Source organism: Somniosus microcephalus, chromosome 5 (assembly GCF_052327205.1).
Source record: "Somniosus microcephalus isolate GS21.2 chromosome 5, FLI_Smic_1.0, whole genome shotgun sequence".
NCBI classification, from domain to species: Eukaryota; Metazoa; Chordata; class Chondrichthyes; order Squaliformes; family Somniosidae; genus Somniosus; species Somniosus microcephalus.
The window spans coordinates 128,175,327-128,201,294 of record NC_140991.1 but is presented as its reverse complement, the minus strand read 5'-3'; the positions used below and the strand labels follow the sequence as shown (position 1 = coordinate 128,201,294).

At 43.5% G+C, this 25,968-nt stretch overlaps 1 protein-coding gene across 7 annotated transcripts in view; it reads left to right on the top strand.

Moving 5' to 3' along the window:
* Nucleotides 1–25,968, top strand: part of tex10 (testis expressed 10) — a 128,199-nt gene that overhangs the window by 6,771 nt on the left and 95,460 nt on the right. For all 7 annotated transcript variants that reach the window (XR_015078419.1, XM_085988201.1, XM_085988204.1 and 4 more), the window contains 2 exons: nucleotides 10,051–10,241; nucleotides 23,886–24,601. Coding sequence is in view for 6 of the 7 variants with exons in the window: in XM_085988201.1 (XP_085844327.1) it covers nucleotides 10,062–10,241; nucleotides 23,886–24,601 (896 nt within the window). In the remaining variant the exon portion in view is untranslated. The remainder of the gene's footprint in view (nucleotides 1–10,050; nucleotides 10,242–23,885; nucleotides 24,602–25,968) is intronic.

Here is a 25,968-nt window from a genome sequence, read left to right as displayed (position 1 = left end):
TGGAGGGGGAAGCATCACTGCTAAGCCTGACCCTGCTCTTGCGAAGTGACGCTCAATGTATGGCAGAGCAACCAAATTATTTACAGAAAATGCTGGAAATGCTCAGCAGTTCAGACAGAATCTGTGGAGTGAGGAACAGAGTTAACGTTTCAGGTCGATGACCTTTTGTCAGAACTGGAAAAAGTTAAGATATAACAGATTTTAATGAAGCAAGGAGAGGAAAGAATAAAAGAGAAGGTCTGTGATCGGGTGGAAGGCAGGAGCGATTGAATGACAAAAGGGATGATTGTACAAAGCAAAAGGAGATGGTAATAGGACATGTAAAGAAACAAAGATGAGTCTAGAAGAGGTGTAAATGGGAATGGCAGAATCATCAACAGCTGCCATCTGGAAAAAATAGGGGCAGAGGTAATGGTCTGAAATTGTTGAATTCGATGTTGAGTCCAGAAGGCTGTAAAGTGCTTAATTGAAAGATGAGGTGCTGTTCTTTGGACTTACGTTGAGCTTCGTTGGAACAGTACAAGAGGCTGAGGTCGGAGAGGTCAGAGTGGGAGTGGAGCGGAGAATTAAAGTGACAGGCGACCGGAAGCTTGGGGTCATGCTTACAGACTGAACGTAGATGTTCCGCAAAGCGGTCACCCAGTCTGTTTGGTCTCTCTCTCTTTTCCACCCCCCCCCCCCCCCCCCCAAATGTAGAGGAGACTGCATCGTGAGCAGCGAATACAGTATACTAAATTGCAAGAAGTACAAGTAAATCTGCCCCTATTTTTTTTTAACATGGCAGCTGTTGATGATTCTGCCATTCCCATTTACACCTCCTCTAGATGCATCTTTTGCTTAACTTGTTTCATTAACATTTTCTTTTTGCCTTGCACCATCATCTCTGCTGTTTTTAATCTCTCCTGCCTTCCATCCTATCACAGACCTTCCCTTTTGTTCTTTCCCCGCCCCTCTCTTTCCCCCCCCCACAACGTTAACTCTATTTCTCTCTCCAAAGAGCTTTCCTACATTACCTCTCTTCATTGGTCTCCATATGATTAGGAAAGGCATTGCAACCCAAAAGAAGCATAACAGCATCCAGGTAACCATGTTGCAGGACCAATGTAGTGCTGTCCATCCCTGTAATAAAAGACAAGAGCAGGCTATTATTTATGTAGCGAAGGCACTGTTTTGTACCAGGGAATGGAAAACAACTTTCCTCATACACACCTGATTTTATTGCTTCTTAATCTCCTCTTCTTGATAACTATTTGGTATCCCTACGCTTTGAATCATCTGTTTTGATGCAAATTTTTCTCTGCTGCATTTGGGGCATGCTCAGTTCTCAGGAACAGTGAAGAGGTAATGGAGGTGGAGACCTATTACGCTGAGTCGCTGCCCCCACAGCACTGCTCCGGGACTCCTGGGGCTTCCTCAAAATAACGTAACTGAGCCTTCATCGTGCATGGCATTGAGTTCAAGACAATGCTGTTTTCTAATGTCAGCCCGCCAAAGCCTGAAAACATCCACCAATTTGCTCCCAGCACAGTCTGAGAGCCTCGCCCTCAAAACTGAGATTCTAGTACAAGTAAATCTCTATTTCACCTGGGAGGAGTGTTTGGAGCCCTGGACAGTGGGAAGGGAGGAGGTAAAAGGGCAGGTGTTGCCTCTCCTGCGCTTGCACGGAAAGGTGCAGTGGGAAGGGAAGTGTGTTGGGCGTGATTGCGGAGGGAGCGGTCTCTTCGGATTGCTGAAAGGGGAGGGGAAGATGTGTTTGGTGGTGGGATCACGCTGGAGGTGGCGGAAATGGTGGAGGATGGTCCATTGAATGTGGAGGCTGGTGGGGTGAAAGGTGAAGACAACGGGAACCCTATCGTGGTTCTGGGAGGGAGGGGAAGTGACGTGAGCAGAAGTGCGGGAAATGGAACCGACATTGTTGAGGACCATGTCAACCAAGGTAAAGGGGAATCCTTGGTTGAGGGAAAAAGGAAGACATGTCGGAAGCACTGGTATGGAAGGTGGCACCATTGGAACAGATGCGACAGACAGAGAAACTGGGAGAACGGAATAGAGGCCTTACAGGCAGTGGGATGGGAGGAAGTGTAGTCCAGGTATCTGGGAGTCAGTGGGCTTATAGTGGATGTTTGTCGATAGCCTATCCCCAGAAATGGAGACCGAGAAGTCGAGGAAGGGAAGAGTTGAAGATGCACCATGTGAAGGTGAGGGAAGGGTGGAAATTGGAAGCAAAGTTAACGAAATTTTCTAGTTCAGGGCGAGAGCACGAAACGGCACCGATACAGTCATCAAAAGTATAGGAACAAGAGGTGAGGGAGGAGACCCGAGTAGGACTGGAACAAAAAATGTTCCACATATCCCCCGAAAAGGCAGGCATCACTAGGACCCATGTGGGTTCCCATAGCAACACCTTTTAATGTGGAGGAAGTGAGTGGAGTCAAAGGAGTTGCTCAACGAGACGACAAATTCAGCCAGGCAGAGGAGGGTGGTGGGAGAAGCTGAGCACCCTCCAGGCCGTCCTGGTGGGAGATGGAGGTGTAGAGGGATTGGACGTCCATCGTGAAAAGGAGACGGTTGGGGCCAGGAAACTGGAAGCTGTTCAAGTGGCAGAGGGTGTCAGAAGAGTCACGGATGTAGGTGGGAAGAGACTGGACAAGGGGAGGAAAAAAGAGCCGCGATAGGAAGAAATCAGTTCCGTGGGGCAAGAACAGGCTGAAATGATAAGTCTACCAAGGCAGACATTTTTGTGGATCTTGAAGGAGGTGGAAGTGGGCTGTGCGGGGTTGGGTAACCGGTTGGCGGCTGTGGAGGGAACATCTCCATAGGAGGTGAGGTCAGTGACAGGCGTGGAAACGATGGCTTGATGATCGTTTGTGGGGTCATGATTTCTTCCCATCTCAACTCTCTTTTTCAGGTCATTGGCCTGAAACGTTAACTCTGTTTCTCTCTCCACAGATGCTGTCTGACCTGCTGAGCATCTCCAGCATTTTCTGTTTTTATTTCAGATTTCCAGCCTACACAGTATTTTGCTTTTGTGACCAAATTATTTATTTGGCTCCTAAATTTAGTTCGGTTTGTCCCCATATCTTTTCACCCAAGTCTGCCTAGCCACACATTTGTACTGCTGAGGGTGGGTGTGTGGTCTGTTCCACATCAACTAATTCATTCTTCTTGCCTCCTCAATTCTTACTGGAAACCAAATGCTCCCAGTCAAAATTACTACATCTATGCTTTCTCTTTTGTTCCAGTTTTTTACAATTTTTTTTTTTTACACATTTAATAGCTCAAAATAAATAAATATTGTTTCCATAATTCCAGAAAGTTTGATGTATGATTTGATTAAACAGTGTGTTCATGGAGTGAGTGTTTGTGGTAGGCACGTGTATAGAGCAGAGGGTAGGTGGGAAAAGTGATTAATTTCCTTGCACTTTGTCACTTTCTTGTTAGTTGCCTCTGAGCTTCACATGGTTGTTATTCTGAGCTGCTTGTGCTGTGCTGGCCTCTGGTTTTTAGAGACAGATATTGTCTATGTACCTACACTACTTATAGTTAATTGTTGCAAAGTAATATTCTTTGAAAATAAAGACTCTTTACAAATGGATTGTTTGGTAATAGGGAAGATTACTGGAGTTCACATTACATTGAGAAAGTTCAGTTATCTCGAGTGTGAAGATCAAAAGTTACTGTTGGGGACGAAATGTATCGAGTGAGTCCAGGAGTGCATTTTTTAAAATATAACTGGTCTTGTGCAGGGATTCAAATTGTTTATTAGAGCCAGTATTTAGATCAGAATTACAGCTGTGGGTTCCAGTATGAAACCTATGATCTAGTATTTAGACTTGGTGCTTAACCTATCCAAAAACTACAGAGCAGCAGGGAATGTTGGAACCAAAACTTTAGAGCCAAAGCATACTTAAACTGTTAGGATAGCAAAATACTGCGGATGCTGGAAATCCAAAATAACAGAAAATGTTGGAAAAACTCAGCAGGCCAGGCAACATCCGTGGAGAGAGAAATAGTCAACGTTTCGAGTCAAACTCTTTTTCAAGACTGGAGAGGCACAGGGAATGAAATAGATTGAGAGGCCAGGCTGGGAGAGAACAAAAGAGAAGAGACATTAAGAGGTATTCAAAACGAGACGAGATGGTGATAGGACTCGTGGAGACAAAAGACGGCTCTAGATTAGGTGTGAAATGCGCTGGCAGAATGGGAGACAGCTGCCATGTGGGAGAGGAAAAAAAAAGGGGGTGGGGGGAAAAACCAAAACAAAGGTGGGGATAAAAAATAAGTAAAAATGTAATGGGGGCCGAGGTTATGATCTGAAATTGTTGAACTCGATATTGAGTCTGGAAGGCTGTCAAGTGCCTAATCGGAAGATGAGGTGCTGTTCTTTGAGTTTACGCTGAGCTTCCGTGGAACAATGCAAGAGGCCAAGGGCGGTGAGGTCCGAGTGGGAATGGGGCGGTGAATTAAAATGACAGGCGACCGGAAGCTCAGGGTCACCCTTATGGACTGAACGGAGGTGTTCCGCAAAGCAGTCACCTAATCTGCGTTTGGTCTCCCCAATGTAGAGGAGACTTAAACTGTAATGTGCTCGATTATAACCACACCTCGAGTGTTTAATTCTGATAATCAGTACACAAGGGAGATACTCGGGCCCTGGAAGTGGTGCCGAGAATCTGGTCTCTTGCACTAGAAAACAACGTTTTAAGGGAATACTGGAATCACTTGAAATGTTCAGCCTTCAAAGGAGATGGCTGAGAGGTGGCCTTCACGGTGCATATGACAGTAAACTATTTTGGGGAAAAATCACCCCAGAACACTGCTTCAAACTAAACTGTGACACTAAAACAAGAGGTAGAAGTTCAAATTAGTAATTGACCAATTTAGGATTAATGTCAGGAAGTTTTTCCACACATGGATTAGGGTAGTTGAAGGGGAAATTTTTAATAATTTAAGAAGTATTGATGCCAGGCGAGTAGGCAGTAGTTTTTTTTTGGATGGAAGATTTGGAATGGGTTGAATGGCATTGCTCCTTATCTATCTTGTGAATAAGTGCTTGCACGTAATGTGTTCTGAACAATAAGTATTAAAACTGGATCTCTCTTTAAATATATAAGTAACTGCTCAGTAGACTCCTACAGTTGTACATTTTATACCAGCACTTTCAGTGTAGAAATGTTGTCATAATGAAGGGCAAGAATGCATTTTACATGGCATCTATCTGCTAGCCAGCCTGAGTCTGATGGTGTTTGGAAGTATTGAAACAAAACAAATTGTGCCTTTCATTTCATTTCTTTCAAACATTCCCTGGCATGTGTTTTAAAAAAAAAAAAGACATAATGTTGTTTAACACTGGATTAAAACCATGATTTTGGGGAACTGCATTGGCTAGAATGCCCCTTTTCCACCTCTGATAACTGAGTTTAAATCTAATCTTAATTGCTGGGATGACATTCTCTTCTCTTCAGTTTGTCAGGGTTGTATGTGATATAACTTTTGCTAATCTCAATCCTGTTTTTAATGACACCATAACCTACCACAAATTGGCACTAAATTGCCAATCTCTGGCTTTTGGACTGTCTTGTGTTTTAAAAAAAAAAAAAAAAAAAATAAGGCAGGGTGGAATCCCACTTGCAGTAGAGGTGTTCTTAAGTAGTTAGGCCAGAGAAGAGCAATTTCTTCTCTGCATCTTTGCATGATGTAGCTGGGTTGGGGGTGCTTGATGCAGATGCTGGATGCCAAAGTGGAAAAATATTCCATCCCCAGCTTTGATATTCCTCTCCTTAATAGGTACAACATTTCACTGGAAAACTGAAGAAAAATAGTAGAAATGCTTAGAGCATTGTTGATATTTGTTTAATAGAATTATAGAATGGTTACAGCACATAAGGAGGCCATTTGGCCCATCTAGCCCATGCCGGCTCTCTGCAAGAGCACTTCAGCTAGTTCCATTCCTCCGCCCTTTCCCCGTAGCCTTGCAAATTTTTTTCCTTCAGGTACTTATCCAATTCCCTTTTGTAGGCCACGATTGAATCTGCCTCCACCACCCTTTCAGACAGTGCCTTCCAGATCCTAACCACTCACTGTGTAACAAAGTTTTTCCTCGTGTCGCCTTTGGTTCTTCTGCCAATCACCTTAAATTAGTGTCCTCTGGTTCTCGACCCTTCCGCCAATGGGAACAGTTTCTCTGTCGAGACCTCTCATGATTTTGAACACCTCTGTCAAATCTCCTCTCAACCTTCTCTGCTCCAAGGAGAACAACCCCAGTCTATCCACAAAACTGAAGTCCCTCATCCCTGGAACCATTCTTGTAAATCTTTTCTGCACCCTCTCTAAGGCCTTCACATTATTCCTAAAGTGCGGTACTCAGAATTGGATACACTACTCCAGTTGAGGCCGAATCAGTTTTTTTAATAAAGGTTCAATATAACTTCCTTGCTTTTGTACTCTATGCCTCTATTTACGAAGCCCAGGATCCCTTTTTTTAACCGCTTTCTTAACCTTTGTGCACATATACCCCCAGGTCTCTGTTCATGCACGCCCTTTAGGATTGTACCCTTTAGTTTATATCGCCTCTTGTTCTTCCTACCAAAATGTATCACTTCACACTTTTCTGCGTTAAATTTCATTTGCTACCTGTCTGCCCATTCCACCAGCCTGTCTATGTCCTCTTGAAGTCTATCACTATCCTCCTCACTGTTCACTATACTTCCAAGTTTTGTCTCCTCTGCAGATTTTGACATTGTGCCCTGCACACCCAAGTCCAAGTCATTAATATATATCAAGAAAAGCAGTGATCCTAGCACTGACCCCTGGGGAACACCACTGTGTACCTTCCTCCAGTCCAAAAAAACAACCGTTCACCACTCTGTTTCTTGTCACTTAGCCAATTTCCCTGCAATTTTGCTCCTCTATAACTTCCCACTAGTTGGTGGCCTATAGACTGCACCTAGTAGTGCAATGGCACTGCTATTGTTTCTTAACTCTAACCAAGTAGATTCTGCCCTTAACCACTCTAAGACATCCTCTCTCTCCAGCACTGAAAGAAAGACTTGCATTTATAGTGTAACATTCTCCTTAATCAATACTGCCACCCCCACCTCCTTTCTTTCCTTCCCTGTCTTTCCTGAACACCTTGTATCCAGGAATATTTAGTAACCCAATCCTGCTATTTTTTGAGCCAGGTCGCCGTTATTGCCGCAACATCATATTCGCATGTGGCTATTTGCGCCTGCAGCCCACCAGCCTTATTTACCACGCTTTGTGCGTTTACACAGATGCACTGTAAACCTATCTTAGACCTTGTATTCTTTCTTAGTCTGCCCCCACCTAATACCGCACTATTTCTTACTCTAGTGTTATCTATCTTTCCCAATCCTTTATGTGCCTTGTTTCTCCTTTCTAATGCTACATCCTGGTGCCCAGCCCCCTGCCAAATTAGTTTAAACTCTCCCTTTATAATCTAATTATTTCTACTTCACATGAAAGGGTTTGATGGTGAAATCGGTCCAGAAAATATACTGATGTCGTATTGCATGCTGACAATTGTAGCTACATTTTAATTTGTTGTGGCCATGATGTGCTTCGAAAGAAAGTAGAACTTTTTTTCCCCTTTTTATTTTGAACAAAAGCAGAGCAGTAGAACTAATCAACTGGAACATTTTGAACATGTCAACTTGAGAATGGTTTCATAATGAGATGGACAGATTGTCATGACCTTTCCTATCACTGAAACACTTAATCATATCCATTCAATGGACATTATTGATCTGTTTAAAGAGGATTATAAGGTGGCTCATGTCCTAGTTTTTAGTAAGTGCCAAAGGTATGTCTGGAAATTGTAGGTTGGTTATTTTGACATTACTAATAGAAATACTTAAAATACAGTTAAACATCTAATGAAAATCAATACATAAAAATCACATGGATTTTAGAAGCATAAGATCTTGCTTACAAGTTTTCTAATTTCTTTTAAGGATAAGATTAAGTTTGCAGCTGGCTTTAATCAAGTACAGGAAACTTTGTATTATCTGGAGGTTAACTGTCTGGAATGCTCGAGCGACCGGCAAAAATCAGGAGCCGTTTCGTTAGGTTTTTTTCTTTTCGTTGCTTTTTCCACAACAGTCAAGCTCGGCAAGGTCTTGCTGAAGCTGTTGCTAAGCTACAGAGACGCTTGCAAGGTACGGCCAACTGTTTAGAAGCTGTTGTTAAGCAACAGGGTTTGTTGCCAGATACGGAGCTCAAAATCTCCGTGTGTTTCAACATTAGCGCTGGTTTGTCCGGCAGTTTTGATGGGACGGCAACAGCTCGGCTTCCAAATGCCTCCAATCCGCAAATAAAATCCACACCTACCTTCTGCTTCTGGATACACGGAGACTTGCGCTCCTGGGCCTCTACATGTAGACATGCGTCGAGGCCCACGTATCCCAGGGGCACAGTCAGTTTGCAAGAGCCCCTGCGACCATGTGGGTTGGCCCAACTAATGAAAGAAGGGGGATCCCCATTCATGCTTACGGGGATTCTGTGCGTACGGAATCCCCATAAGCATGAATGGGGATCTCACAAAAACACACCAACATACCAAATATTTTTTTTACATATTTAAAATTAATTAAAATACAATTTAAACATTTACATTTTTTTAATTTTTTGAAAAATATTAAATGTAAATGGTTTAAAGGGACTAAAAATAACCGTAATTTATTATTAATTTACAGCTGCTTTAATGTTTATAAAAAAAATTAATTAAAAATATTATTTATTCATTTAAACTCATGCTGGTAAAAGCAGGCCTTATGCCTGCTTTTACCAGGTGTAAGAATTTCACGGGCATTCGCTGGGCGGTAGTTGGGCAAATAGCCCAACTCACCGTCTACGAATGCCCTTTTCCTGGGGATGGCTCCGATCTGTCAAGAAGATTCTTGACATTGCAACTTCCAGGTCTTTGCGCACAAAAACCTGGAAATTGCAGGGCCCTTGCGCAAGCGTATGCACCCGTTGGCCCCAGAAACTCTAGGCCATTGATTCCTTAGAGATACAGTTACTTGGGTACTGTTGGCCCTCCAGTACTTCGTCCAATCTGAGGATTGAGGAATAGTCGCGTTTTAGAGTGTAGGTGAGACCGATGGCCCCACCTCCCATTAGTGCTCCCTGAGGAATTGTCCTGCTGAGGGAGCAGTAATCTTTACAAGACAGCTCAATAATGAAATGACAATGAAACCCAGACAGTGCTTTTTTGGGGCTTTTTCCCCATTCAAATAATTGTTGTTCTGGTGCAGTTGCCGAAATTTAAACTAACAAGAATCTGAAGCCATAACCAATTTTATATGTTTGTACATGTGTTTGTCGTCTAAAAGTTAACCTTGGAATTTAAGAGAAGAGCAGAAAAAGTATCCTAAAAATAATTTAAAAAAAACTAATTACTTGTTTGTTGAACACTGTGGAAAAACTGCACCAGACACGTTTTTAGTGGCAACAGAACAAATATGCATTGGCGCTGGAATATTTTCATTGACACATCTGACCAGTCATGATGTCAACAACACGGATCTGATATAAATGGCACATATCATCCTCTGCCATGTAGGTACATATGCAACCACAAGAAACTGTGGTTGAGTCCTAAAGTATTTCATGAATGGTGAGGGAGTTTAAAGTAGACAATACTAATTAAAGTGTGGCTCAAAAAAAATCCTAACTTCTATGCAAATTCTGCTCTTGGTCCCTGATTGCGATCCAGGGTAGTGATGGGCCGGTTCAGCAGTAAGTCCTTTTGGTTTCACCCTCCATTTTATCACTACCAATTTCTTACTGTCCCATGAAATTTTGTTCTCATTTCCTTGCATTTGCTTTCTGAATTCTCCCATGTTGACTACTTGAAAGCGTATAGATTGATGACTTCCAGTACAGCCTCTTTAAAGCTGACCAGTAGGAGGTGTGCGAGTGTGTCCCAAGGTGACTCTTGCTGTTTGTTAGGGGAAAAACTATTATTTTACATGTCTGAGGTTCACGATCTCTTGTGAGAAGTTAAGAATCAATATTCTTTTGTTATAGGGTAAACCAAGATGACTAAGAAAAGAAAGCGTCAAGATGACTTTCAAAAAGTGAAGCTAAAAGTTGGCAAAAGGAAACCAAAAGCAGACAATGCAACCAACACCAACTTCAAAACACACGCCATCCATGTTCCAGAGCAGCTGAAGAGTGATGCATCACTGCCAACAAATCACCGCAAACTTAACGTAAAGGTATGTATATGTGCTATCCTCAGTCTGCCAGTCCAAGTTGGATAAGTACACTGCATTTTCCCCTTAAATTTTCTCTCCCTTTAAGGCAAATCCTTGTGTGCTGATCATAGAATAGTACAGCATAGAGGAGGCCATTGAGTCTGCGATCTTTCGATCACCCAAGTGCCAATTTGTTGTGTTGCCAAGACAGTGAGTGAGGTCAGGCAATTTGACTTGCATTGGACATGTAGTTGTGCTCGGTCCTGTTCTCGACAGACACTTGGGTGTAAGTACTTCCAGCAGGAGTCACTGGACAAAAGCAGAGACCTTAGCTGAATTCTTCCCTATCTCTAGCTTAAGAGTGCCAGGTCAGTTGTTGTGCCCCAATTATTTCCTTGGCTGACATTGGCTAAATCAGCACGGAGCATGCATTGATTGTCTGGTCTGTGTGTCTCAGTATCACATTAAATGGTATATTTATCCACGAAATCATCAAGGGGGGGCTGGTAGTACAGTGTTCATTCTTGTTACTTGCTAAAGCTTTATTGTTTGCAGCAATTACCTAAAAGCACAAGCCTTGAAGAATAGAGACCATGTGGTTTTGACAAGCATTAGTCAGGCACCTAAGTTTGAATGACCCACACAAGGGGACTGCAGAAAATAGTAATTCAAAACTTGCAGCTAACTTTCAGACGTACTACTACTTTTGAATGCGTGTGCTCCAGTGAAAAAGGACCACATGATATTTCTGAACTCTTGATGTGAGTTTAAATCCAAACTGGGCAGGTTTGCCTCACATGGAATGACTTTTGTTGTTTAATTTGTGCAGCTCTCAAAAAATTAAGCAAGCAAAGCATTGACCAAGTTTGTGGCCTGGACTGTTTCACCAATCAAGTACTATTTTTCCAAAGTCTTTCTGTACTCTCAACAATCACAGGGGTCAAATTTTATTGCATCGAATTTGTTAGACCTACTTTCATCTAGGTTACTGCCAAACAATGCCTGTAGGAGTGGTACCTTATGCAGTTGATCCTTTTGGCAACAGAGAGCAAAGAAGGAATTGGCGAAATTGTCTTGAGATATCGAGGGATAAATTTCCCATGGCCTAATGAAGGCTACAGCCAATCCTTGTCCCGGAAATAAGGGTTAACTCTTTGTTTAACTTTTGAATACTAAAGACTGTTCCAGGTGACGGTATTGTGTGGGCGACCTTTCCACATTTAGAAGAAACTGCAATTTCTCCATTGATGCAGTATGTTGGCTTTTTGGATTGGGAGAGAATTTTGACAGGCAACTGCAGAACAATGTTCCCTCTAAGGTGCGCAGTGATCTGTAAGGTACTGTGCACTGAAATACAGGTCGTGCACAACAGTGAGCTGGAGTGGGGTAGGGACTGAGCATAAAAACCCAGCAGCCAAAGCATGAGCGGCTGGACAGAGAGCGGGAAAAAGTTCAGTTGAGCCTGTGAATGGAGGAGCAGTGAGCTGGAGCACAGTGGCTAGGATACAGTTTAAACAATCTCAGACTTGTTGGAATAGCGAGGGAGACCGGCAGGAAGTGGAGGCATTGGATTTGATCCCACTCATTTGTTTTGGGAATCGACCAGTTGGGCCGAGTGCTGTAAATACTACGTAAACTATATGTAAGCAAAAAATCTTGGCTAGCTTGCCATGTGAAATGGCTGAGTGTAGCAAAGAACGTCTCATTTCTGTTTAGCTAACTTTAGAAGACTGAAGCACTCTTGTTGGGTTTTGTTTAGTGTGGTGGTGTAAAGCAGCATCAGCATTTCTAGTCCATGTTGATAAGTTGAGGCAGCTAACCCCAGGCAAACGGAAACACCCCATCATTAGCAGGGCAGACGGTGGTTGAAGGGCGGGTGGGTGGGGTGCTTGGGTTGACATGCGCTCCTTGCGCTGCCTGCGCTTGGCTTCCGCTTGCTCCCGGCGAAGAGACCTCAAGGTGTTCGACGCCTTCCCGGATGCTTCTCCTCCACTTTGTGCGGTCTTGGGCCAGGGATTCCCAGGTGTCGGTGGGGATGTTACACTTTTTCAAGGAGGCTTTGAGGGTGTCCTTGAAGCGTTTCCTCTGCCCACTTGGGGCGCTCTTGCCATGCCGGAGTTCCAAGTAGAGCGCTTGTTTTGGGAGTCTCGTATCGGGCATGCGGACAATGTGACCCGTCCATCGGAGCTGATTGAGCGTGGTCAGAGCTTCGATGCTGGGGATGTTGGCCTGAGCAAGAACACTGACGTTGGTGCGCCTATCCTGCCAATGGATTTGCAGGATCTTGCGGAGGCAGTGCTTTGAGGTGCCTGCTGTACATGGTCCATGTCTCTGAGGCATACAGCAGGGCAGGTATCACTGCAGCCCTGTAGACCATGAGCTTAGTGCCGGGTTTGAGGTCCTGCTCTTCAAACACACTCTTCCTCAGGCGACCGAAGGCTGCACTGGTACACTGAAGGCGGTGTTGGACTTTGTCGTCGACGTCTGCCCTTGTTGACAGTAGGCTCCCGAGGTATGGAAAGTGATCCACGTTGTCCAAGGCCTTGTCGTGGATTTTGATAATCGGGGGGCAGCACTGTGTGGCGGGGGCAGGTTGGTAGAGGACCATTGTCTTATGGATGTTTAGTGTAAGGCCTATGCTCTCGTATGCTTCGGCGAAGGTATTTACGATGGTTTGGGGAGTCAGAAGGAGGATGGTGAGTATGGTCTCTTGGGATTGAGTTTACTCCATGCCATACAAATGTAAAATACTGTGGATGCTGGAAATCTGAAATAAAAACAATGCTGGAAACACTCAGCAGGTCAGACAGCATCTGTGGAGAGAGAAACAGTTAACGTTTCAGGTTGATGACCTTTTGTCAAAACTGGAAAAAGTTAGAGATATGACCGGTTTGTAGAGCCAGGGAAAGGGGAGAAAGAACAAACGTAGAAACATAGAAGATAGGAGCAGGAGTAGGCCATTCGGCCCCTTGAGCCTGCTCTGCCATTTAATGAGATCATGGCTGATCATCCAAATTCAGTACCCTGTCCCTCCTTTCTCCCCAGATCCCTTGATCCCTTTAGCCTTAAGAAATATATCTAACTCCTTCTTGAATATATTTAATGAATTGGCCTCAACTGCCTTCTGTGGTAGAGAATTCCACAGGTTCACCACTCTCTGGGTGAAGAAATTCCTCCTCACTTCTGCCCTAAATGGCTTACCCCTTATCCTTAGACTGTGACCCCTGGTTCTGGACTCCCTGACCATCGGGAACATCCTTCCTGCATCTAGTCCTGTTAGAATTTTATAAGTTTCAATGAGATCCCCTCTCATTCTTCTAAACTCCAGCGAATACAAGCCTAATCGACCCAATCTCTCTTCATACGTCATTCCTGCCATCCCAGGTATCAGTCTGGTGAATCTTTGTTGCACTCCCTCCATGGCAAGAACATCCTTCCTCAGATAAGGTGACCAAAACTGCACACAATACTGAAGGTGTGGTCTCACCAAGGCCCTGTACAACTGCAGCAAGACATCCTTATTCCTGTACTCAAATCCTCTCTATGAAGGCCATTTGCCGCCTTAACCGCCTGCTGCACCTGCATGCTTACCTTCAGCGACTGGTGCACAAGGGCACCCAGGTCTCGTTGCACTACCCCTTTTCCCAATCTATTGCCGTTCAGATAATCTGCCTTCCCGTTTTTGCCACCAAAGTGGATAACATCGCATTTATCCACATTGGGCAGGTGCATGGCAGATGCAGTATAATCACCCAACCTGTCCAAATTATACTGGAGTTTCTCTGCATCCTCCTCACAGCACACACGCCCACCCAGCTTTGTGTTGTCTACAGACTTGGAGATATTACATCTAGTTTCCTCATCTAGATCATTAATATATATTGTGAATAGCTGGGCTCCTAGCACCGATCCATGCGGTACCCCACTAGTCACTGCCTGCCACTTGGAAAAAAGACCCATTTATTCCAACTCTTTGCTTCCTGTCTGCCAACCAGTTCTCTATCCAAGTCAGTACCTTACCCCCAATCCCATGTGCTTTAACTTTGCACGCTAGTCTCTTATGCGGGACCTTATCAAAAGCTTTCTGAAAGTCAAGATACACCACATCCACTGGTTCTCCCTTATCTATGCTACCAGTTACATCCTCAAAAAATTCCCAAGTGCTCTGCTGTTACATCTTTTATAATGGACTCTAGCATTTTCCCCACTACCGATGTCATGCTTACCGGTCTATAATTCCCCGTTTTCTCTCTACCACCTTTTCTAAATAGTGGGGTTACATTAGCTACCCTCCAATCCATGGGAACTATTCCAGAGTCTCTAGAATTTTGGAAGATGACCAGCAATGCATCTACTATTTCTAGGGCCACTTCCTTAAGTACCCCAGGATGTAGATTATCAGGCCCTGGGGATTTATCGGCCGTCAATTTCCCTAACACCATTTCACTCCAAATACTGATTTCATTCAGTTCCTCCCTCTCATTAGACCCTATGTTCCCCGACACCTCTGGGAGGTTATTTGTGTTCTCCTTTGTGAAGACCGAACCAAAGTATGTATTTAATTGGTCTGCTGTTTCTTTGTTCCCCAATATAAATTCCCCTGATTCTGACTGCAAGGGACCTACACTTGACTTCACCAATCTTTTTCTCTTCACATAGCTATAGTAGCTTTTACAGTCAGTTTTTACTGTTCCCTGCAAGCTTACACTCATACTCTATTTCCCCCCTCTTAATTAATCCCTTTGTCCTCTTTTGCTGAATCCTAAACTGCTCCCAATCCTCAGGTTTGCTGCTTTTTCTGGCCAATTTATATGTCCTCTCCTTGGATCTTAGGCTATCCCTAATTTCCCTTGTTAGCCACGGTTGAGGCACTTTTTTTTAATGCCAGACAGGGATGAACAAATTCTGTAGTTCATCCATGTGATCTTTAAATGTTTGCCATTGCCTATCCACCGTCAACCCTTTAAGTAATGTTCCCCAACCCACCTTGGCCAACTCGCGCCTCATACCATCGTAGTTTCCTTCATTTAAACTCAGGATCCCAGTCTGAGTCAAATACTTCACTCTCCATCTTAGTGAAGAATTCGATCATATTATGATTGCTCCTCCCCAAGGGGCCCGAACAAAAAGATTGCTAATTAATGCTTTCTCATTACATAATACCCAGTCTAAGATGGCCTTATCTCTAGTTGGTTCCTCGCCATATTGGTCCAGGAAACCATCCCATATACACGCTAGGAATTCCTCCTCCACAGTATTGATACTAATTTGGTTAGCCGAATCTATATATAGATTAAAGTCACCCACGATAACTGCTATACCCTTATTGCACGCGTCTCTAATTTCCCATTTAATGCCATCCCCAACCTCAGCATTACTGTTTGGGGGTCTGTATACAACTCCCACTAATGTTTTCTGCGCCTTGGTATTTCTCAGCTCTACCCATACAGATTCCACATGAGAGCTAATATCCTTCCTTACTATTGTTAATCTCCTTTAGCCAGCAATGCTACCCCACCTCCTTTTCCTTTTTTGCCTGTCCTTCCTGAATATTGAATACCCCTGGATGTTGAATTCCCAGCCTTGGTCACCCTGAAGGTAATCCCAATTATATCATATCCATTTACATCTATTTGCGCAGCTAATTCATCCACTTTATTGCGAATGCTCCTTGCATTAAGACACAAAGCCTTCAGGCTTGTTTTTTTAACACTCTTAGACCTTTTAGAATTATTATTATTTATTGTGGCCCTGTTTGATTTACACACTTGATTTCACTGCCTTCCACTTTTGCTTTTCTCCTTCCTGTCTTTTGCTTCTATCCTTGCTTTCCTTTCCTCTGTCTCCCTGCACAGGTCCCCAACCCCCTGCCATTTTAGTTTAAACTCTCCCCAACAGAACGAGCAAACACTCCCCCTAGGACATCGGTCCCAGTCCTGCCCAGGTGCAAACTGTCTAGTTTGTACTGGTCCCACCTCCCCCAGAACCGGTACCAATGTCCCAGGAATTTGAATCCCTCTCCCTTGCACTATTCCTCTAGCCACGTATTCATCTGAAATATCCTTTTATTTCTACTCTGACTAGCACGTGGCACTGGTAGCAATCTTGATATTACTACCTTTTGTGGTGCTATTTTTTAATTTACCTCCTAACACCCTATATATTCAGCTTTTAGGACCTCATCCTGTTTTTTACCTATATCGGTACCTATATGCACCACGACAACTGGCTGTTCACCCTCCCCCTCCAAAGGGAAGGTCTGTGTTAGGGAAGGAAGGCAGGAGAGATTAAATGACGAAAGGGACAATGGCAATTTCCCCCTAAGGTGCGCGGGTACGTGGCCGCACAGTGATCTGTAAGGTGCCGCGCACTGAAATAGACAGGCTGCGCTGCTGAGCCTGTGAATGTAGAGGAGCAGCGAGCTGGAGTGGGCTAAGAATTCCCGGTAGGCTGGTAGGAGCAGCAGTGTCTGTGAATGTCTTTGAATCCTTCCCTAGCTTTCATGAGCTTGCTCAGGGTGTGCACGGTTGCTAGGATATGGTTTAAACAATCCCAGACTCGATCCCTTGGCTGTCCTGCTCAGGTTAAAGCGCGTGCGAAGAGGCAGACAACTTCAACTTTCACCAACCTGCACTTAACAAGTTTCTGCAAATGTTTCACCCCTTTCAATAGATTTTTTTTTTTCGCCAAAAAAAAGTGAGGGAGTTGAAAGATTTCCATAAAATCCAAACATGGTAAATAAAATGACATTGTACATTTGAAAACCGATTGCATGCCAAATCTTCTTTTGGGAAACACGTTTTCAAAATAGTAAAACTGATTTGCAGGTACCTATTGTACAGAATGCATCCTAAACCGACCCTGAAACCAAGAGGCAACGTTTCTCATAAATACTAAAAATTGTTACTAAACTTGAATAACTGTGGTATTCTATTCCCGCCGTCCTTTCTTAACAAGTGGAGGTGCCGATTACTTCGCAGCGACCTTGCTTGCTCAAAAAAATGGGTTTCTGCTAGCTCCTTTCTGTTAATGCTGACAAGAGCAAGGAAGGCATATGTGTGGCTAAAGGTGTACAAGATCTGTCAGTTTTGACTTCAAGTGAGAATCAAGTGGTTTTTAGTGAGGGAGATGCATTATGTGTGTAATAAAACCAGACTTTAAGAGGAGACTCTTCCGATTACTAAACACTTAACAATAGAAGTAATCGGTGCAGAATCATTTCATTTGGCTCAGGTGAATGAAAGTCTAAGTTACAAGGAGCCTTTCTGCCTGATTGAGAACTGTCTCTATCCATCATTTGCAAAATGATCAACTTTAGTTATCTTTTTCTGCAGGTCACACTAATCAGCTCTGTGGCACAGGGTAGTATTGCACAGTTGGATGCACGCATTTTCTTTGATTAAAACAATGATTTAATCTATTACAACATTCTACATCGTATAGACTTAGATGCAGTTGTTGATAATGATCATTGAAAGGTTCATTACGGATGGAGCTATATCTGCAATAACTTGGCGATGATTATTTTCAGATAATTAAAGAACATGGGATTGGGGGCATGGTACTGTCTTGGATAGAGAACTGGTTGGCAGACAGGAAGCAAAGAGTTGGAATAAACTGATACTTTTCCGAGTGGCAGGCAGCGACTAGTGGGGTACCGCAGGGATCGGTGCTAGGACCCCAGCTATTCACTATATATTAATGATCTGGACGAGGGAACTAGATGTAATATCTCCAAGTTTGCAGACGACACAAAGCTGGGTGGGCGTGTGTGCTGTGAGGAGGATGCAGAGAAACTCCAGCATGATTTGGCCAGATTGGGTGATTGGGCAGATGCATGGCAAATGGAGTATGATGTGGATAAATGCAAGGTTATCTACTTCAGTGGCAAAAACAGGAAGACCGATTTTTATTATCTGAACGGCAATAGATTGGGAGAAGGGGAAGTGCAACGAGACCTGGGTGTCCTTGTGCACCAGTCGCTGAAGGTAAGCATGCAGGTGCAGCAGGCGGTTAAGGCGGCAAATGGTATGTTGGCCTTCATAGCGAGAGGATTAGAGTACAGGAGGAAGGATGTCTTGCTGCAGTTGTACAGGGCCTTGGTGAGACCACACCTTGAGTATTGTGTGCAGTTTTGGTCGCCTTATCTGAGGAAGGATGTTCTTGCCATGGAGAGAGTGCAGCGAAGATTCACCAGACTGATGCCTGGGATGGCAGGAATGATGTATGAAGAGAGATTGGGTCGATTAGGCTTATATTTGGTGGAGTTTAGAAGAATGAGGGGATCTCATTGAAACTTATAAAATTCTAACAGGACTAGACAGACTAGATGCAGGAAGGATGTTCCCGATGGTTCTGGGCTCCCCGGCCAGAGGTAACAGTGTAAGGATAAGGGGCAAGCCATTTAGGACACAGATGAGGAGGAATTTCTTCACCCAGAGAGTGGTGAACCTGTGGCATTCTCTACCACAGGAGGCAGTTGAGGCCAATTCATTAAATATATTCAAGGAGGAGTTGGATATATTTCTTAAGGATCAAGGGATATGGGGAGAAACCAGGGACAGGGTACTGAATTTGAATGATCAGCCATGATCTCATTAAATGGCGGAACAGGCTTGAGGGGCCGAATGGCCTACTTCTGCTCCTATTTTCTATATCTATAATGTCATACATACTGATTTTCAGTTTGGTGTATGATATTTTTGTTTTCAGTTGCTTTGTAAATGTGCAGTGCGTGCAATTGTACAGTAAGCAATATTTACAAATACATTTCATAAAACTATTATAAAAGTGAGTTCTTTGTACAGGAAACTTTCAATTAACCGGCCCCTAAATAACCGGAAATGTCGGTTAACTGGCAAAATTCAGGAGTAGGTTCAGGTAACTTTTTTTTACTCCATTTGTTGCTGTGCAAGTGTGTAGCTGCAGCTGTTGCTAAGCTGCAGAGACGCTTGCAACTTGTGCCGATTGTTCTGAAGCACAGGGTTTGTTGCTTTATACGGAGCTCTGAGCTCCGTATCTTTTACTATAGCGTTCGGTTATCCGGAATTGTTGATGAACCGGCACAACGTCGGTCCCGTCCGTGCCGGATAACACAGTTTCCTGTAATTTATGTATAAATGACCATAATAACTGAGTAAGTAGGAATAGGGTTACTGAAAATGAGGTTATAAGACTACTATAGGATGGGTGAAATAATAACAAAACGCTGGAAAAACTCAGCAGGCCAGGCAACATCCGTGGAGAGAGAAACAGAGTCAATGTTTCGGGTCGAAACCCTTCTACAGAACTGATGAAAAAATGGCAGGAAATGAAAAGGTTAAAAGGCAGTTTGGGGGCTGGGAAATGGGGGGGGGGGGGATGAAAGAAGAGACATTAAGAGATATTCAAGGTGAGACGAGATAGTAATAGGACAGGTAAAGAAACAAACAATGGCTCTAGATGAAGTGTGAAATGTGCTGGCAGAGTGAAAGACAGCTGCTATGTGGGAGAGAGGGAAAAGGCACAAACCAAAAGTGTGGGTTAAAAATATAATAGGGGCTGAGGTTATGATCTGAAATTGTTGAACTCGATATTAAGTCTGGAAGGACGTAAACTGCCTAATCGGAAGATGAGGTGCTGTTCCTCAAGTTTACGCTGAGCTTCCGTGGAACAGTGCAAGAGGCCGCAGAAGGTGAGGTCTGAGTGGGAATGGAACGGTGAATTGAAATGACAGGCAACCGGAAGCTCGGGGTCACCCTTACGGACTGAACAGAGGTGTTCCGCAAAGCGGTCACCCAATCTACGTTTGGTTTCCCCAATGTAGAGGAGACCACATCGTGAGCAGCGAATACAGTATACTAGATTGCAAGAAGTACAAGTAAATCGCTGTTTCACCTGGAAGAGGTGTGGGAAGGGGGGAGGTATATGGGCAGGTGTTGCATCTCTTGCGCTTGCACGGGAAGGTGCCGGGGGTGATAGAGGAGTGGACCAGGGTGTCTCGAGGGAGCGGTCCCTACGGAATGCTGAAAGTGGAGGTGAGGGGAAGATGCATTTGGTGGTGGGTTCACGTTGGAGGTGGCGGAAATGGCGGAGGATGATCCATTGAATGTGGAGGCTGGTAGGGTGAAAGGTGAGGACAAGGGGAACCCTATCGTGGTTCCGGGAGGGGCAGGGGTGAAGGCAGAAGTGCGGGAGATAGAACGGACGCGGTAGAGGGGAATCCTCGGTTGAGGAAAAAGGAAGACATGTCGGAAGCACTGGTGTGGAAGGTGGCATCGTCGGAGCAGATGCGGCGGAGACGGAGAAACTGGGAGAATGGAATCGAGTCCTTTACAGGAGGTGGGGTTGGAGGAAGTGTAGTCCAGGTAGCTGTGGGAGTCAGTGGGCTTGTAGTGAATGTTGGTCAATAACCTATCCCCAGAGATGGAGACAGAGAAGTCGAGGAAGGGAAGAGTCTGAGATGGACCATGTGAAGGTGAGGGAAGGGTGGAAATTGGAGGCAAAGTGAATGAAATTGTCTAGTTCAGGGCGAGAGCAGGAAACGGCACCGATAGTCATCAATGTATCGGAAAAAGAGGTGAAGGAGGGGACCCGAGTAGGACTGGAACAAAGAGTGTTTCACATCGTATAGGATGGGTGATGTGAGCTGCTTTCAGAATAGTTTTCAGGGCCATTTTAAGTTCCTAATCCACCTGTGGTGATCGGGCCCGCGGAGCGTCTGGTTGATGGCCCTGGATGAGAGTGAGACTTGGGTGTGCTCCCCATTCAGCAGCTCTCAATGCCCCAGGACTCGACCTTGAGCAGAAAGGCTCACAAAACCAGTGGGCATGGCCAGATACACAGTCTGGGGTGAAGTTGGTCAATGGATTTAGTCTTGATGAGCACCTAATGCTTTCTGATGGGCAGATTTATGATGCAGATTGGGTTATTTATCATTTATATGGAGCATGGCCTTTAGCATTAACTGAGCCACATATACCAGCCTGGAAACGAGCAGGCCTTGCCAGCGACGCCCACATCCCATAAACAAATTAAAAAAAAAAGTTAATTGAAGCTATCTAGGTTAATGGATGAGAGACCAGATTGAGTTTCATTTCACTGTTTGGTGAGATGATTGGATTTTTACGGTTGTTTATGATCTAAGCCCAGACCTTCAAGGTATCCTCCCAGCTCCTTTTGCATTTCCTGTACTCTCCTGAAAGTATGAGCTCTTGTGTCGGAAAAGGGGAGCTAACAGTCCAGGTGTGAGATGTGTGAGGGTAGAATGGGATGTGAGGAGAGGGAGAATGGCACCAGTGTGACCTCTTAAAGGAGAGGTAGTTTGTCAACCGTGACAATTTTCCATCACTGGAGAACAGAGAAAGACAGACAGGAGAAATTTCCAGCATGATGTAAGGGTAACTAAGTCATGTTGAATAGATATCAACTTTATTTACTTGCATTGTCGTATATATGCTTTAAGTGGTTTTGGTGGTTGTTGTAAAACTTGCCCACAGACAAAAAAGTAGTGTTCAGATGAATTCGTGGCCCACTCAGTACAAGTAAAAATTGGAGGGAATATTGCTGCAGAACCACTTGTTCTCCAGGCATAAACAAAAAGAGTTGTAGCTTAAGTAACTTGTGGTGCTGCTCAACTCGTAACATTGCAAAAGAATAATTGCTCAGCTACATCTTGTATGTTCCCCTTGAGTTAACAATACGAATGATTGGGGAAGTTGGAGCACATGAAATTATACCGCCTATTTGATAGTGGGCACTGGAGGCCTGGTAGTGTCTTATTATTTTTATTTTTTTATGTTTATTTCTTTGATGTTGTGGATGATGGACTCTGGCATATGGAATAAACCTTCCTAATTAAAACTGTTTGTCAACATATTGAATCAAGGAATAAGAGATGCGGTTTCTGCCTGTCCTACCAAAGATGGCTATATAACCTGTAATCTGCAGAGCAGACACAGGTTTTTTTGAAAATGGAAGTACTAATGAATAGGATGGAGCTTTCTTTAGGATCCCTATTAATGTGTGTGCATGCAAACAAAAACAACAGTTGATGCTTCTTGGGGTTGTACATGGGAGAGTGAAGACCAAGTATCGTCTTCCGGTAAAGTAATGTTAGAGGGCCGAGGAATTGGACTAGAGCCATGTAGATGTAATTAAAGTCATAAATTCTGTGCTTATTTATAAATAATCAAATTTGCTATTTGTAGACGAGTAGCAAGACTTATGACAGTTTGTGGAGCAGAGAATTGGAGTTGGTTGCACCATAATTGCAGGTAACCTTGTGGTCGGTAATGGTTGAGAGGTAGGAGACAAAGTAGGAATAAAGGGATCGTTCTCTGATTGGTGGGATATGACAATTGGTGTTCCCCAAGGAGCTGTACCGAAACCTCAACTTTTCACCGTTTTTATATATATATGATGTATGTATGAGTTTGGCAAAGAAATGAGAATATTGAAGTTTGCAGATAATAGTTCTAGGAGGCACAGTTAGTTGTGTAGTTGGGAGCAGGAAGTTATAAATGGATGTAGACATACAAAGTGACCCCCTCTAGAGTGCTGAATTCAGTTTTGGGCACTGAACCTCCGGAGACATGTTGGTCTTGGAGGGGGTGCAGCTCGGATTCACCAGAATGATACCGGGGCTTTAAAGTGTAAATTGTGAGGACAGGTTGCATAAAATTGAGTTTAGAAGATTGAGTGGTAATCTAATCAAGGTCTTCAAAATGATAAAGGGATTTAACAGGGTAGGTACAGAAAAACTATTTCCTCTGATGGGAGGATCCAGAACAAGAGGGGGCATAATCTTAAAATTGGAGCCAAGTCATTTAGGAGTGAAATGTGGAAGCACTTTTTCCACACACTAGGTAGTGGAAGTCTGGAACTTGCATCCCAAAAGGCAGTCAATTGAAATTTTCAAAATAGATTTTTGTTAGGTAATGGTATGAGGTGATAGAGTTTAGACACAGATCAGCCATTATCTAACTGAATGGCAGAACAGACTCCAGGGGCTGAATGGCCTACTCCAGTTCCCATGTTCCATGGGAGTTTCTTTGCAATACAGGCTGGGAGATGCAAAACTGAGGCGCCACCACTGATGGGATAGAGTAATTACAGCAGGACAAGTTTATATAAGCAGTTGGCATTATAAATGTAGACTTAATTTATATTGGAAATACGCAATGATGCGTATAAAATGGCTAATATGTTTTGAAAAAATTCTGGGGACAAGTTTTTTGAAAGGAAGCATGATTGAAAGAAAAAGCTTGCATTTACGTAGTGCCTTTCATGACCTCCATGTCCAAAAGCGCTTCACAACTAGTGAAGTACATTTTAAAGTGTGGTCACTGTTGTGATCTAAGTCTTTGAAATGTTAACAGACATAGATATTGAAGGTTTAAGCAAGTTCTTTAACTTAATTTGTGGTCATAAAACCAACCCGAGTGCAAAATTAACAAGGTTCAAACTAGTCAAGAAATTAGAAGTGTTTTGAACAGTCCAATCAAAATTGCTGTTTTGTGGTTTCATCTTACGAATTTGTAAGCTACTTTATTTCACCGTATCGGGCCTCCTCTCACCAAGTTTGATCGCTCCACCTTCAGAGAGATTGAGAAGCATTTGTGTGAAATTTTTGTTTACAATGCCATTTAAGTGCCATATAAACTTTTTTCTTTTCTCTTTCAATAGGATCTGCTGACGCAGTTGCACCATTATAGTTCAGGAATCAAACAGAGCGCTCTAATCGGCCTGAAAGATCTTGTATCCCAGCATCCATCTGTAATCACATCCCATCTCTCTAGTATTCTCAGTGATGTAGCAGCTGTGTTCACAGACAAAGATCCCACAGTCAGATCAGCAGCTGTCCAACTTTTACACTTTCTTGCTCCTAGAATTTCTGGTGATCAAATGGCTCCTTTTTATCCTTTGGTTAGTGCACACCTTTCCAGTGCAATGACTCACATTGTGGAAGGGATACAGGAGGATGCCTTGAAGATATTAGATATTTTGTTGGAACATTATCCTGAGCTTCTCACAGACCATAGCAGCATCCTGCTGAAGAATTTTCTGGAGCTCATTTCACACCAGAGATTGTCGAAGGAATTGAAAACTGGAGGAAAGGTATCTTCTTGGATGCTGTCTGTCAACCCAGACCGCCGGATTACTTCTCAGCAATGGCGGCTTAATGTTCTCAGCCGGTTAAGAAAATTCCTACAGGCAATTGTTGAGGGTTCAAGCCAGTCAGTGGAGAATGTAGCTATTTTTGAGCATGACAACAGGACTGGGTCTGAACATGTGACCACTTTGCAGGTCAACTGGGAGAATTATGCAACTGGACAGCAGCACATACAATTGTATGAGCACTCTGGATCCCAACCCAGTACAGTGATTCCATTCAGACTAAGGTGAGAAATTTCAGGCAAATCTGGGCATGAATGCTGTTGTTCAATATTTGCAGCAAGATATAATATAGATTTCTGATGTTTCTCCCACTAAGAAATGTTAAATGACTGCATCTTAGCCTAAAACAAGTAGAAAGGAGACTATTAACTATCCGTCTTTTAGTTGAGCTTGCTATGCAACCTTGTTAGTTCTATATGCACTAACTTGCATTTATTGAACAAGGAACACCATTAGCCACGTAATCTGTTTAGTTACTAGCTCTCCATAAATCCATCTAAATTATATCTTAACTCTTCTGCATGTCTTACCTTCCATACAATTTAATTTTGCCTCATCAGTAAACTTAAATCTGCTTATCTGTATCATTAAGGTAATTGGTAAAGATTGTGATGAAAAGAACCCACGGCTTTGATATTAAACGTGTCCCCAACCCACCAAGTACATGCCCGTTGCCGTTTTTACGGCGGTGGATAGCGAGGTGAGCGACTGTCTCGTCTTGGAGAGGCAAGACACTTCATTAACATTTAAATCAGACTCCCACAGTGGGGGTGCAATGGCAGTTTTGCAGCAAGCAATGTTGATTGGACTTTTAAGCTCAATATTGACATTGCGTTACATTTGCACAGCAAATTGCTGGAGCATCGACCCGCAGTTTTTGTCAATTCTCATCTGGGACCTCATGCATGTCTTGCCCAATGACTTGGCTTCTTCACCAATGAAAGAATAAAGATTCAGAGTGAAAAACTGAGAAGGAAATGGGGTGAATTAGAATCAAACTAAATGCAGACAGAGGGAAAGAAAAATAATGGATTAAGAAAGGGGGAAAAAAAGAAAGGAAAAGTAAGATGAAAAATTAAAGAACAAGCAGAAGAACATTGTTAACCCTGTTGTGTTTGGGAATTGCTGTAGTGGTCTTTGAGAAGTTGAGTGAATGGCAGGGTAGGTGCGCAAAATGTACAAATATTCTTGACCCATGAACTACAGAACCAGCGGCCCCATCCATGATCTGGAACAGTGGACACCCAGTGGGTACGCCACTGCTTTCATAGGAACATAGAAATTACTAGACAAAAAATCAAGGACTGTCTAGTTTGCCTTCTACCATCTTGGTCATCACATGATACAAAATAATGGAATTGTTGATTAATCATAGCAATCAATCTCTATCGATCAGATCCAGAAGTGACTGGAGGAAAATCCCAGTGGCGGAGAGCTTTGGGAACCATAGGTCCGAAGTTACCATTTTCCTCCCAAGCATGCTACACTTGCCACAAGTCATGTCTCAAATTACTCATGTACTGTATCATCAAATGTTATTCTTTGAAAGAAATTGATCTAATTTGAATGAATGACCCTCTTCTGCATGTCG